This window comes from Carcharodon carcharias, chromosome X, assembly GCF_017639515.1.
Source record: "Carcharodon carcharias isolate sCarCar2 chromosome X, sCarCar2.pri, whole genome shotgun sequence".
Classification (NCBI taxonomy): Eukaryota; Metazoa; Chordata; class Chondrichthyes; order Lamniformes; family Lamnidae; genus Carcharodon; species Carcharodon carcharias.
In genome coordinates, this window is record NC_054507.1 from 26,862,709 (window position 1) to 26,877,488 (window position 14,780).

Here is a 14,780-nt window from a genome sequence, read left to right on the forward strand (position 1 = left end):
CTCTTTTTCCCCTTTCTCTCTCTCTCTGTCTCTCTTTTTCCCCTTTCTCTCTCTCTCTGTCACTCTTTTTCCCCTTTCTCTCTCTCTTTCTCTCTTTTATCCCCTTTTCTCTGTCTCTCTTTTTCCCCTTTCTCTCTCTCTCTCTTTTAACCCTTTCTCTCTCTCTCTTTCTCCCCTTTCTCCCTCTCGCTCTCTCTCTTTTCCCCTTTCTATCCCTCTCTCTTTTTTCCCCTTTCTCTCTCCCTCTCTTTTTCCCCTTTCTATCCCTTTCTCTTTTTTCCCCTTTCTCTCTCCCTCTCTTTTTCCCCTTTCTATCCCTCTCTCTTTTTTCCCCTTTCTCTCTCCCTCTCTTTTTCCCCTTTCTCTCTGCCTCTCTTTTTCCCCTTTCTCTCTCCCTCTCTTTTTCCCCTTTCTCTCTCTCTATCCCTCTATTTCTTTTTCGCCGTCTCTCTCCCCCCTCTCTCTTTTCCCCTTTCTTTCCCACCCCTTTCTCTTTCCCTCTCTTTTTCCCCTTTATTTTTCCCTCTCTCTTCTCTCCCCTTTCTCTTTCCTGCTCTTTTTCCCCTTTGTCTTTCCCTCTCCTTCCCCTTTCTCTCTCTCCCTTTTTCCCCTTGCTCTCTCTCCCTCTTTCCCCTTGCTCTCTCCCTCTCTCTCTCTCTTTCCCCTTTCTCTCTCCTTCCCTCTTCTCTTTTCCCCTTTCTCTCTCTCCCTCTCTCTCTTTTACCCCTTCTCTCTCTCCCTCTCTTTTTCCACTTTCACTCTCTCTCTCCCCTTTCTCTCTCTCCCTTTTTCCCCTTTCTTTCTGTTTCCCTTTTTCCCCTTTCTCTCTCCATTTTCCCCCTCTCTCTCTCTTTCCCTCTCTCTCTTTCCCTTTTCCCTCTCTCCCTTTTCCCACCGTCTCTCTCTCCCTATTTTTTCCTCTCTCTCTCTTTCCCCTTTCTCCCGCCCCCTCTCTCTTTTCCCCTTTCTCTCTCTCCCTCCCTTTTTCCCCCTTTATCTCTCCCTCCCACTCTTTTTGCCCTTTCTCTCTCTCCCTCCCTATATATTTTCCCCTTTCTCTCTCTCCGTCTCTCTCTTTTCCCCTTTCTCTCTCTCCCTTTCCCTCTCTCCCTCTTTTTTCCTCTCTCTCTTTCCCTTTTTCCTCTCTCTGTCTCTCTCTCCCTTTTCTCCCTTTCCCCTTCCCCCTTTCTCTCTCTCTTTTTACCCCTTTCTCTCTCTCCCTTTCTCTCTTTTCCCCTTTCTCTTTTTCCCTCTCCCTTTCCCCTTTCTCTGTCTCCCTCTCTCTTTTTCCCTTTTCTCTCTCTCCCTCTCTTTTTTCCCCTTTCTCTCCCTCCCTTTCCCCCCCTTTATCTCGCCCTCTCTCTTTCCCCTTTCTCTCTCTCTCTCTCCCTCTTTCCCTCTTTCTCTTTCTCCCTCTCCCTTTCCCCTTTCTCTGTCTCCCTCTCTCTTTTCCCTTTTCTCGCTCTCCCTCTCTTTTTTCCCCTTTTCTCCCTCCCTTTTTCCCCCTTTATCTCTCCCTCCTGCTCTTTTTGCTCTTTCTCTCTCTCCCTCCCTATATATTTTCCCCTTTCTCTCTCTCCCTCCCTATATATTTTCCCCTTTCTCTCTCTCCCTCTCTCTCTTTTCCCCTTTCTCACCCCCTTTCCCTCTCACCCTCTTTTTTCCTTCTCTCTTTCCCTTTTTCCTCTCTTTCCCCTTTCTCTCTCTCTCTTTCCCCTTTCTCTCTCTCCCCTTTCTCCCTTTCCCCTTCCTCTTTCTTTTTACCCCTTTCTTTCTCTCCCTCTCTCCCTTTCCCCTTTCTCTGTCTCCCTTTCTCTCTTTCCCCTTTCTCTTTCTCCCTTTCCCCTTTCTCTGTCTCCCTCTTTTTCCCCTCTCTCCCTCCCTTTTTCCCCCTTTATCTCTCCCTCTCACTCTTTTTACCCCTTTCTCTCTCTCCCTCTCTCTCTTTCCCCCTTTCTCTTTCTCCCTCTCCCTTTCCCCTTTCTCCTTTCTCTTTTTCCCCTTTCTCTCTCTCTCTCTCTTTTTCTCCTTTTCTTTCTCTCCCTCTTTCCCCTTGCTCTCTCCCCCTCTCTCTTTTTCCCCTTTCTCTCTCTCTCCCTTTTCCCCTTCTCTCTCTCTCTCCCTCTCACACTTTTTGCCCTTTCCCTCTCTCCATCTTTATATATTTTCCCCTTTCTCTCTCTTTTCCCCTTTCTCTCTTGCTCCCTCTCACTCTTTTTCCCCTTTCTGTCTCTCCCTCTCTCTTTTTCCCCTTTCCCTCTCTCCCTTTCCCCCTCCCACTTTTTTCCCTCTCTCTCTTTCCCTTTTTCCTCTCTCTCCCTTTCTCTCTCTCCCACTCTCTCTCTTTTCCCTCTCTTTCTCTCTCTTTTCCCCCTTTCTCTCTCTCCCCTTTCTCTATTTTCCCCGTTCCCTCTCTCCCTCTCCCTTTCCCCTTTCTCTCTCCCTCTATTTCTTTATGCCCTTTCTCTCTTTCCCCCTTTCTCTTTCTCCCTCCCTCTTTTTCCCTTTTCTCTCTCTCTCCCTCTGTTTTCCCCTTTTCTCTCCCTTTCTTTTTTCCCCTTTCTCTCTCCCCCCTCTCTTTTCCCCTTTCTTTCCCACCCCTTTCTCTTTCCCTCTCTTTTTCCCCTTTCTCTTTCCGTCTGTCTTCTTCCCCTTGCTCTCTCTGTCCTTCCCCTTTCTCTCTCTCTCTTTCCCCTGCTCTCTCTCCCTCTTTTTCCCCTTTTCTCTCCCTCCATTACTTTTCCCCCTTCCTCTCTCTCGTTCCCTTCTCTCTCTCCCTCTCTTTTTTCCCCTCTCTCTCACCCTCTCTTTTTTCCCTTTTCTCTCTCCCATTTCTTTTCCCCTTTCTCTCTCTCCCTCTCTTTGTTCCCCTCTCTCTCACCCTCTTTTTCCCCTTTCTCTCTCTCCCTCTATTTCTTTTCCCCCTTTCTCTCTCTCCCTCTCTTTTTCCCCTTGCTCTCTCTCCCTTTCTCTCTTTTTCCCCTTTCAATCTCTCCCTTTCTTTTTTCCCCCTTTCCCTCTCCCTTTTTCCCCTTTTTCTCTCCCCCTCCCCATTTCTCTCTCTCTTCCTTCCCCTTTCTTTCTCTCCCTCTCTCTTTTTCCCCTTTCTCTCTCTCTCGTTTTCCCCTTTCTCTCTCTCCCGCTCCCTTTTCCCCCTTCTCTCTCTCCCTCTCTTTTTTCACTCTCTCTCCTTCCCCTTTCTCCCTTGCTTTCCATTCTCTCTCCCCCTCTCTCTCCCACCTCTTTATCCCCTTTCCCACTCTCCACTTTCTCTCAATCCCTCTTTTTTCCTCTCTCTTTCCCCTTTCCCTCTCTCCCCTCTCCCTTTTTCCCCTTTCTCTCTCTCCCTTTCCCTCTTTTTCCCTCTCTCCCTTTTTCCCCTTTCTCTCTCTCCTTTTCCTCTTTCTCTCTCTCACTTTTTCCCCTTTCTCTCCCTTTCCCCTTTCCCTCCCTCCCCTCTCTCTTTCCCCTTTCTCTCTCTCTCCCTCTTTGTTCCCCTTTCTGTCTCTCCCTCTATTTCTTTTTTCCCCTTTCTCTCTCTCTCTTTCCCCTTTCTTTCTCCTTTTTCTCTCCCTCTCTCTCATTCCCCTCTCTCTCTCTCTTTCTCTTCCCGCCCTCCGTCTTTCCCTCTCTCTGTCCCCGTCCCCTGCAATTTTTACCCAATTGCTTCTTGAACGTTCATATGGATTTTGCTTCACTTGGACAGGATGGGTGGGAGCTGAGCCACATTAACTTTATTAATTATCCATGGGTAGTCATTTTTCTAGGATATGTCCGTGGGAGTCAAGAGCAATTTTCCAGTGAGTCCAGGTTAATGAGGGATATAATGGATATAATGATGCTTCGATTATGGAGTTGTGCCTTCTCTGCCATTGTGTTTTTCCAATGCTTTCTGCTACTTAATGGGAATATTAAAGTAAACGCGGAGGGCAGGGAAAAGGAGTTGAAATTGAAGTGCTACAGCGCCACCACAGGTGGGAAGGTTGTAATTACAGTGTGACATGTTGACATTGGCAGTTTCCATTGCAAATGGGACGGAGAAGGGACCACTTGCCCCATCTCCCCATCAACCTGATCGGAGCTGCTTCGCTGTGCGTTGGGACGCTCTTGTGCTGGATCTGCAGCATTCCACCACTCTGTCAATCCCATCGTGACCGCCTCCTTTGTCTTCTTGCACCAGGTCTCCAAAGATTTAACATTAGTGTTGCCGCACACACTGGTGGGACTGAAACATTCATTCTTGGTGAGGGAAGGGGCCATTCCAGCACCAAAAGCACCAGGGCAGCCCCACCCACCTGGCTGCACCAGCCACCCTGTACCCAGATAACTGGATAACAATTGTCTCCTCCTTTCAACAGCGGATGAGAATTATGTTCCGGAGTATCGCTGTGACGTGTGTGAATTTAAAACAACCAAGCTGAGCAATTTCTCCAACCACAAAATTACACACCTATACGGTGAGTGTGAGAGGAGGGAGCAGGGAGAGGGGAATGGGGGGGGGAAGGAGGAGGAAAGATGGGGGAGGGAGCGGAGGGGGTGGAGGGGGAGGGAGGGAGCAGGGAAGGAGGAGGAGGGGGGAGGGAGGGAGGGTGAGGGAATGGGGAGGAGAGGGGATGGGGGAGGGGTTGGGGGGATTGCTGAAGGATGTGGTGTTGAGGGGGCGGCATAGATAGTGAGAAGGGGTTGGAGGAGCGGGTGGGAGGAGAGGGGGAGTGGGGGGAATGTTGAGAGGAGGGTGTGAGGAGGGGGACAGGATACAGAGGTAGAGGTTAGGGGGAGGGGGATGGTAGGGTGTGAGGAGGGGGACAGGATACAGCGAGGTAGAGGTTAGAGCGAGGGGGATGGTAGGGTGTGAGGAGGGGGCAGGATACAGCGAGGTAGAGGTTAGGGCGAGGGGGATGGTAGGGTGTGAGGAGGGGGACAGGATACAGCGAGGTAGAGGTTAGGGGAGGGGAGGGGGATGGTAGGGTGTGAGGAGGGGGACAGGATACAGAGGTAGAGGTTAGGGCGAGGGGGATGGTAGGGTGTGAGGAGGGGACAGGATACAGAGAGGTAGAGGTTAGGGCGAGGGGAGGGGGATGGTAGGGTGTGAGGAGGGGACAGGATACAGAGAGGTAGAGGTTAGGGGAGGGGAGGGGGATGGTAGGGTGTGAGGAGGGGGACAGGATACAGCGAGGTAGAGGTTAGAGCGAGGGGGATGGTAGGGTGTGAGGAGGGGGCAGGATACAGCGAGGTAGAGGTTAGGGCGAGGGGGATGGTAGGGTGTGAGGAGGGGGACAGGATACAGCGAGGTAGAGGTTAGGGGAGGGGAGGGGGATGGTAGGGTGTGAGGAGGGGACAGGATACAGCGAGGTAGAGGTTAGGGCGAGGGGGATGGTAGGGTGTGAGGAGGGGACAGGATACAGAGAGGTAGAGGTTAGGGCGAGGGGAGGGGGATGGTAGGGTGTGAGGAGGGGACAGGATACAGAGAGGTAGAGGTTAGGGCGAGGGGGATGGTAGGGTGTGAGGAGGGGACAGGATACAGAGAGGTAGAGGTTAGGGGGAGGGGGATGGTAGGGTGTGAGGAGGGGGACAGGATACAGAGAGGTAGAGGTTAGGGCGAGGGGAGGGGGATGGTAGGGTGTGAGGAGGGGGACAGGATACAGAGGTAGAGGTTAGGGGAGGGGAGGGGGATGGTAGGGTGTGAGGAGGGGGACAGGATACAGCGAGGTAGAGGTTAGAGCGAGGGGGATGGTAGGGTGTGAGGAGGGGGCAGGATACAGCGAGGTAGAGGTTAGGGCGAGGGGGATGGTAGGGTGTGAGGAGGGGGACAGGATACAGCGAGGTAGAGGTTAGGGCGAGGGGAGGGGGATGGTAGGGTGTGAGGAGGGGACAGGATACAGCGAGGTAGAGGTTAGGGCGAGGGGGATGGTAGGGTGTGAGGAGGGGGACAGGATACAGCGAGGTAGAGGTTAGGGCGAGGGGAGGGGGATGGTAAGGTGTGAGGAGGGGACAGGATACAGCGAGGTAGAGGTTAGGGCGAGGGGGATGGTAGGGTGTGAGGAGGGGACAAGATACAGAGAGGTAGAGGTTAGGGCGAGGGGAGGGGGATGGTAGGGTGTGAGGAGGGGACAGGATACAGAGAGGTAGAGGTTAGGGGAGGGGAGGGGGATGGTAGGGTGTGAGGAGAGGTAGAGGTTAGGGCGAGGGGGATGGTAGGGTGTGAGGAGGGGGACAGGATACAGCGAGGTAGAGGTTAGGGCGAGGGGGATGGTAGGGTGTGAGGAGGGGGACAGGATACAGCGAGGTAGAGGTTAGGGCGAGGGGGATGGTAGGGTGTGAGGAGGGGGACAGGATACAGCGAGGTAGAGGTTAGGGCGAGGGGGATGGTAGGGTGTGAGGAGGGGGACAGGATACAGCGAGGTAGAGGTTAGGGCGAGGGGGATGGTAGGGTGTGAGGAGGGGACAAGATACAGAGAGGTAGAGGTTAGGGCGAGGGGAGGGGGATGGTAGGGTGTGAGGAGGGGACAGGATACAGAGAGGTAGAGGTTAGGGGAGGGGAGGGGGATGGTAGGGTGTGAGGAGGGGGCAGGATACAGCGAGGTAGAGGTTAGGGCGAGGGGGATGGTAGGGTGTGAGGAGGGGGCAGGATACAGCGAGGTAGAGGTTAGGGCGAGGGGGATTTTAGGGTGTGAGGAGGGGACAAGATACAGAGAGGTAGAGGTTAGGGCGAGGGGAGGGGGATGGTAGGGTGTGAGGAGGGGACAGGATACAGCGAGGTAGAGGTTAGGGCGAGGGGAGGGGGATGGTAGGGTGTGAGGAGGGGACAGGATACAGCGAGGTAGAGGTTAGGGCGAGGGGAGGGGGATGGTAGGGTGTGAGGAGGGGGACAGGATACAGAGAGGTAGAGGTTAGGGCGAGGGGAGGGGGATGGTAGGGTGTGAGGAGGGGGACAGGATACAGAGAGGTAGAGGTTAGGGCGAGGGGAATGGTAGGGTGTGAGGAGGGGACAGGATACAGAGAGGTAGAGGTTAGGGCGAGGGGGATGGTAGGGTGTGAGGAGGGGACAGGATACAGAGAGGTAGAGGTTAGGGGGAGAGGGATGGTAGGGTGTGAGGAGGGGACAGGATACAGAGAGGTAGAGGTTAGGGCGAGGGGAGGGGGATGGTAGGGTGTGAGGAGGGGACAGGATACAGAGAGGTAGAGGTTAGGGGGAGGGGGATGGTAGGGTGTGAGGAGGGGACAGGATACAGAGAGGTAGAGGTTAGGGCGAGGGGAGGGGGATGGTAGGGTGTGAGGAGGGGGACAGGATACAGAGAGGTAGAGGTTAGGGGGAGGGGGATGGTAGGGTGTGAGGAGGGGACAGGATACAGCGAGGTAGAGGTTAGGGCGAGGGGAGGGGGATGGTAGGGTGTGAGGAGGGGACAGGATACAGAGAGGTAGAGGTTAGGGGGAGGGGGATGGTAGGGTGTGAGGAGGGGACAGGATACAGAAAGGTAGAGGTTAGGGGGAGGGGGATGGTAGGGTGTGAGGAGGGGACAGGATACAGAGGTAGAGGTTAGGGCGAGGGGGATGGTAGGGTGTGAGGAGGGGGACAGGATACAGAGAGGTAGAGGTTAGGGCGAGGGGGATGGTAGGGTGTGAGGAGGGGGACAGGATACAGAGAGGTAGAGGTTAGGGGAGGGGAGGGGGATGGTAGGGTGTGAGGAGGGGACAGGATACAGAGAGGTAGAGGTTAGGGCGAGGGGAGGGGGATGGTAGGGTGTGAGGAGGGGACAGGATACAGCGAGGTAGAGGTTAGGGCGAGGGGGATGGTAGGGTGTGAGGAGGGGGACAGGATACAGAGAGGTAGAGGTTAGGGCGAGGGGAGGGGGATGGTAGGGTGTGAGGAGGGGACAGGATACAGCGAGGTAGAGGTTAGGGCGAGGGGAGGGGGATGGTAGGGTGTGAGGAGGGGGACAGGATACAGAGAGGTAGAGGTTAGGGCGAGGGGAGGGGGATGGTAGGGTGTGAGGAGGGGGACAGGATACAGAGAGGTAGAGGTTAGGGCGAGGGGAATGGTAGGGTGTGAGGAGGGGACAGGATACAGAGAGGTAGAGGTTAGGGCGAGGGGGATGGTAGGGTGTGAGGAGGGGACAGGATACAGAGAGGTAGAGGTTAGGGGGAGAGGGATGGTAGGGTGTGAGGAGGGGGCAGGATACAGAGAGGTAGAGGTTAGGGCGAGGGGAGGGGGATGGTAGGGTGTGAGGAGGGGGACAGGATACAGAGAGGTAGAGGTTAGGGCGAGGGGAGGGGGATGGTAGGGTGTGAGGAGGGGACAGGATACAGAGAGGTAGAGGTTAGGGGGAGGGGGATGGTAGGGTGTGAGGAGGGGACAGGATACAGAGAGGTAGAGGTTAGGGCGAGGGGAGGGGGATGGTAGGGTGTGAGGAGGGGGACAGGATACAGAGAGGTAGAGGTTAGGGGGAGGGGGATGGTAGGGTGTGAGGAGGGGACAGGATACAGCGAGGTAGAGGTTAGGGCGAGGGGAGGGGGATGGTAGGGTGTGAGGAGGGGACAGGATACAGAGAGGTAGAGGTTAGGGGGAGGGGGATGGTAGGGTGTGAGGAGGGGACAGGATACAGAAAGGTAGAGGTTAGGGGGAGGGGGATGGTAGGGTGTGAGGAGGGGACAGGATACAGAGGTAGAGGTTAGGGCGAGGGGGATGGTAGGGTGTGAGGAGGGGGACAGGATACAGAGAGGTAGAGGTTAGGGCGAGGGGGATGGTAGGGTGTGAGGAGGGGGACAGGATACAGAGAGGTAGAGGTTAGGGGAGGGGAGGGGGATGGTAGGGTGTGAGGAGGGGACAGGATACAGAGAGGTAGAGGTTAGGGCGAGGGGAGGGGGATGGTAGGGTGTGAGGAGGGGACAGGATACAGCGAGGTAGAGGTTAGGGCGAGGGGGATGGTAGGGTGTGAGGAGGGGGACAGGATACAGAGAGGTAGAGGTTAGGGCGAGGGGGATGGTAGGGTGTGAGGAGGGGGACAGGATACAGAGAGGTAGAGGTTAGGGTGAGGGGAGGGGGATGGTAGGGTGTGAGGAGGGGACAGGATACAGAGAGGTAGAGGTTAGGGGGAGGGGGATGGTAGGGTGTGAGGAGGGGGACAGGATACAGAGAGGTAGAGGTTAGGGGAGGGGAGGGGGATGGTAGGGTGTGAGGAGGGGGCAGGATACAGAGAGGTAGAGGTTAGGGGGAGGGGGATGGTAGGGTGTGAGGAGGGGGACAGGATACAGAGAGGTAGAGGTTAGGGCGAGGGGAGGGGGATGGTAGGGTGTGAGGAGGGGACAGGATACAGCGAGGTAGAGGTTAGTTCGAGGGGGATGGTAGGGTGTGAGGAGGGGACAGGATACAGAGAGGTAGAGGTTAGGGGGAGGGGGATGGTAGGGTGTGAGGAGGGGGACAGGATACAGAGAGGTAGAGGTTAGGGCGAGGGGGATGGTAGGGTGTGAGGAGGGGGACAGGATACAGAGAGGTAGAGGTTAGGGCGAGGGGGATGGTGGGGTGTGAGGAGGGGACAGGATACAGAGAGGTAGAGGTTAGGGCGAGGGGAGGGGGATGGTAGGGTGTGAGGAGGGGGACAGGATACAGAGAGGTAGAGGTTAGGGGGAGGGGGATGGTAGGGTGTGAGGAGGGGGACAGGATACAGAGAGGTAGAGGTTAGGGGGAGGGGGATGGTAGGGTGTGAGGAGGGGGACAGGATACAGAGAGGTAGAGGTTAGGGGAGGGGGATGGTAGGGTGTGAGGAGGGGGACAGGATACAGAGGTAGAGGTTAGGGCGAGGGGGATGGTAGGGTGTGAGGAGGGGGACAGGATACAGAGAGGTAGAGGTTAGGGCGAGGGGAGGGGGATGGTAGGGTGTGAGGAGGGGGACAGGATACAGAGAGGTAGAGGTTAGGGCGAGGGGGATGGTAGGGTGTGAGGAGGGGGACAGGATACAGAGAGGTAGAGGTTAGGGCGAGGGGAGGGGGATGGTAGGGTGTGAGGAGGGGGCAGGATACAGCGAGGTAGAGGTTAGGGCGAGGGGAGGGGGATGGTAGGGTGTGAGGAGGGGGACAGGATACAGAGAGGTAGAGGTTAGGGCGAGGGGGATGGTAGGGTGTGAGGAGGGGACAGGATACAGAGAGGTAGAGGTTAGGGGGAGGGGGATGGTAGGGTGTGAGGAGGGGGACAGGATACAGAGAGGTAGAGGTTAGGGCGAGGGGGATGGTAGGGTGTGAGGAGGGGGACAGGATACAGAGAGGTAGAGGTTAGGGCGAGGGGAGGGGGATGGTAGGGTGTGAGGAGGGGGACAGGATACAGAGAGGTAGAGGTTAGGGCGAGGGGGATGGTAGGGTGTGAGGAGGGGGACAGGATACAGAGAGGTAGAGGTTAGGGCGAGGGGGATGGTAGGGTGTGAGGAGGGGACAGGATACAGAGAGGTAGAGGTTAGGGCGAGGGGAGGGGGATGGTAGGGTGTGAGGAGGGGGACAGGATACAGAGAGGTAGAGGTTAGGGCGAGGGGAGGGGGATGGTAGGGTGTGAGGAGGGGGACAGGATACAGAGAGGTAGAGGTTAGGGCGAGGGGAGGGGGATGGTAGGGTGTGAGGAGGGGGCAGGATACAGCGAGGTAGAGGTTAGGGCGAGGGGAGGGGGATGGTAGGGTGTGAGGAGGGGGACAGGATACAGAGAGGTAGAGGTTAGGGCGAGGGGAGGGGGATGGTAGGGTGTGAGGAGGGGGACAGGATACAGAGAGGTAGAGATTAGGGCGAGGGGGATGGTAGGGTGTGAGGAGGGGACAGGATACAGCGAGGTAGAGGTTAGAGCGAGGGGGATGGTAGGGTGTGAGGAGGGGGCAGGATACAGCGAGGTAGAGGTTAGGGCGAGGGGGATGGTAGGGTGTGAGGAGGGGGACAGGATACAGCGAGGTAGAGGTTAGGGGAGGGGAGGGGGATGGTAGGGTGTGAGGAGGGGACAGGATACAGAGGTAGAGGTTAGGGCGAGGGGGATGGTAGGGTGTGAGGAGGGGACAGGATACAGAGAGGTAGAGGTTAGGGCGTGGGGAGGGGGATGGTAGGGTGTGAGGAGGGGACAGGATACAGAGAGGTAGAGGTTAGGGGAGGGGAGGGGGATGGTAGGGTGTGAGGAGGGGGACAGGATACAGCGAGGTAGAGGTTAGAGCGAGGGGGATGGTAGGGTGTGAGGAGGGGGCAGGATACAGCGAGGTAGAGGTTAGGGCGAGGGGGATGGTAGGGTGTGAGGAGGGGGACAGGATACAGCGAGGTAGAGGTTAGGGGAGGGGAGGGGGATGGTAGGGTGTGAGGAGGGGACAGGATACAGCGAGGTAGAGGTTAGGGCGAGGGGGATGGTAGGGTGTGAGGAGGGGACAGGATACAGAGAGGTAGAGGTTAGGGCGAGGGGAGGGGGATGGTAGGGTGTGAGGAGGGGACAGGATACAGAGAGGTAGAGGTTAGGGCGAGGGGGGATGGTAGGGTGTGAGGAGGGGACAGGATACAGAGAGGTAGAGGTTAGGGGGAGGGGGATGGTAGGGTGTGAGGAGGGGGACAGGATACAGAGAGGTAGAGGTTAGGGCGAGGGGAGGGGGATGGTAGGGTGTGAGGAGGGGGACAGGATACAGAGGTAGAGGTTAGGGGAGGGGAGGGGGATGGTAGGGTGTGAGGAGGGGGCAGGATACAGCGAGGGTAGAGGTTAGGGCGAGGGGGATGGTAGGGTGTGAGGAGGGGGACAGGATACAGCGAGGTAGAGGTTAGGGCGAGGGGAGGGGGATGGTAGGGTGTGAGGAGGGGACAGGATACAGCGAGGTAGAGGTTAGGGCGAGGGGGATGGTAGGGTGTGAGGAGGGGGACAGGATACAGCGAGGTAGAGGTTAGGGCGAGGGGAGGGGGATGGTAAGGTGTGAGGAGGGGACAGGATACAGCGAGGTAGAGGTTAGGGCGAGGGGGATGGTAGGGTGTGAGGAGGGGACAAGATACAGAGAGGTAGAGGTTAGGGCGAGGGGAGGGGGATGGTAGGGTGTGAGGAGGGGACAGGATACAGAGAGGTAGAGGTTAGGGGAGGGGAGGGGGATGGTAGGGTGTGAGGAGAGGTAGAGGTTAGGGCGAGGGGGATGGTAGGGTGTGAGGAGGGGGACAGGATACAGCGAGGTAGAGGTTAGGGCGAGGGGGATGGTAGGGTGTGAGGAGGGGGACAGGATACAGCGAGGTAGAGGTTAGGGCGAGGGGGATGGTAGGGTGTGAGGAGGGGGACAGGATACAGCGAGGTAGAGGTTAGGGCGAGGGGGATGGTAGGGTGTGAGGAGGGGGACAGGATACAGCGAGGTAGAGGTTAGGGCGAGGGGGATGGTAGGGTGTGAGGAGGGGACAAGATACAGAGAGGTAGAGGTTAGGGCGAGGGGAGGGGGATGGTAGGGTGTGAGGAGGGGACAGGATACAGAGAGGTAGAGGTTAGGGGAGGGGAGGGGGATGGTAGGGTGTGAGGAGGGGGCAGGATACAGCGAGGTAGAGGTTAGGGCGAGGGGGATGGTAGGGTGTGAGGAGGGGGCAGGATACAGCGAGGTAGAGGTTAGGGCGAGGGGGATGGTAGGGTGTGAGGAGGGGACAAGATACAGAGAGGTAGAGGTTAGGGCGAGGGGAGGGGGATGGTAGGGTGTGAGGAGGGGACAGGATACAGCGAGGTAGAGGTTAGGGCGAGGGGAGGGGGATGGTAGGGTGTGAGGAGGGGACAGGATACAGCGAGGTAGAGGTTAGGGCGAGGGGAGGGGGATGGTAGGGTGTGAGGAGGGGGACAGGATACAGAGAGGTAGAGGTTAGGGCGAGGGGAGGGGGATGGTAGGGTGTGAGGAGGGGGACAGGATACAGAGAGGTAGAGGTTAGGGCGAGGGGAATGGTAGGGTGTGAGGAGGGGACAGGATACAGAGAGGTAGAGGTTAGGGCGAGGGGGATGGTAGGGTGTGAGGAGGGGACAGGATACAGAGAGGTAGAGGTTAGGGGGAGAGGGATGGTAGGGTGTGAGGAGGGGACAGGATACAGAGAGGTAGAGGTTAGGGCGAGGGGAGGGGGATGGTAGGGTGTGAGGAGGGGACAGGATACAGAGAGGTAGAGGTTAGGGGGAGGGGGATGGTAGGGTGTGAGGAGGGGACAGGATACAGAGAGGTAGAGGTTAGGGCGAGGGGAGGGGGATGGTAGGGTGTGAGGAGGGGGACAGGATACAGAGAGGTAGAGGTTAGGGGGAGGGGGATGGTAGGGTGTGAGGAGGGGACAGGATACAGCGAGGTAGAGGTTAGGGCGAGGGGAGGGGGATGGTAGGGTGTGAGGAGGGGACAGGATACAGAGAGGTAGAGGTTAGGGGGAGGGGGATGGTAGGGTGTGAGGAGGGGACAGGATACAGAAAGGTAGAGGTTAGGGGGAGGGGGATGGTAGGGTGTGAGGAGGGGACAGGATACAGAGGTAGAGGTTAGGGCGAGGGGGATGGTAGGGTGTGAGGAGGGGGACAGGATACAGAGAGGTAGAGGTTAGGGCGAGGGGGATGGTAGGGTGTGAGGAGGGGGACAGGATACAGAGAGGTAGAGGTTAGGGGAGGGGAGGGGGATGGTAGGGTGTGAGGAGGGGACAGGATACAGAGAGGTAGAGGTTAGGGCGAGGGGAGGGGGATGGTAGGGTGTGAGGAGGGGACAGGATACAGCGAGGTAGAGGTTAGGGCGAGGGGGATGGTAGGGTGTGAGGAGGGGGACAGGATACAGAGAGGTAGAGGTTAGGGCGAGGGGAGGGGGATGGTAGGGTGTGAGGAGGGGACAGGATACAGCGAGGTAGAGGTTAGGGCGAGGGGAGGGGGATGGTAGGGTGTGAGGAGGGGGACAGGATACAGAGAGGTAGAGGTTAGGGCGAGGGGAGGGGGATGGTAGGGTGTGAGGAGGGGGACAGGATACAGAGAGGTAGAGGTTAGGGCGAGGGGAATGGTAGGGTGTGAGGAGGGGACAGGATACAGAGAGGTAGAGGTTAGGGCGAGGGGGATGGTAGGGTGTGAGGAGGGGACAGGATACAGAGAGGTAGAGGTTAGGGGGAGAGGGATGGTAGGGTGTGAGGAGGGGGCAGGATACAGAGAGGTAGAGGTTAGGGCGAGGGGAGGGGGATGGTAGGGTGTGAGGAGGGGGACAGGATACAGAGAGGTAGAGGTTAGGGCGAGGGGAGGGGGATGGTAGGGTGTGAGGAGGGGACAGGATACAGAGAGGTAGAGGTTAGGGGGAGGGGGATGGTAGGGTGTGAGGAGGGGACAGGATACAGAGAGGTAGAGGTTAGGGCGAGGGGAGGGGGATGGTAGGGTGTGAGGAGGGGGACAGGATACAGAGAGGTAGAGGTTAGGGGGAGGGGGATGGTAGGGTGTGAGGAGGGGACAGGATACAGCGAGGTAGAGGTTAGGGCGAGGGGAGGGGGATGGTAGGGTGTGAGGAGGGGACAGGATACAGAGAGGTAGAGGTTAGGGGGAGGGGGATGGTAGGGTGTGAGGAGGGGACAGGATACAGAAAGGTAGAGGTTAGGGGGAGGGGGATGGTAGGGTGTGAGGAGGGGACAGGATACAGAGGTAGAGGTTAGGGCGAGGGGGATGGTAGGGTGTGAGGAGGGGGACAGGATACAGAGAGGTAGAGGTTAGGGCGAGGGGGATGGTAGGGTGTGAGGAGGGGGACAGGATACAGAGAGGTAGAGGTTAGGGGAGGGGAGGGGGATGGTAGGGTGTGAGGAGGGGACAGGATACAGAGAGGTAGAGGTTA

The 14,780-nt window shown here is 57.3% G+C and overlaps 1 protein-coding gene across 1 annotated transcript in view; it reads left to right on the forward strand.

The window, feature by feature from the left end:
• The window catches only part of LOC121273255 (RE1-silencing transcription factor-like), a 147,957-nt gene that overhangs the window by 99,042 nt on the left and 34,135 nt on the right, over window positions 1-14,780 (forward strand). The window contains exon 3 of the mRNA XM_041180285.1: window positions 4,359-4,457. Coding sequence (XP_041036219.1) covers window positions 4,359-4,457 — 99 coding nt within the window. The remainder of the gene's footprint in view (window positions 1-4,358; window positions 4,458-14,780) is intronic.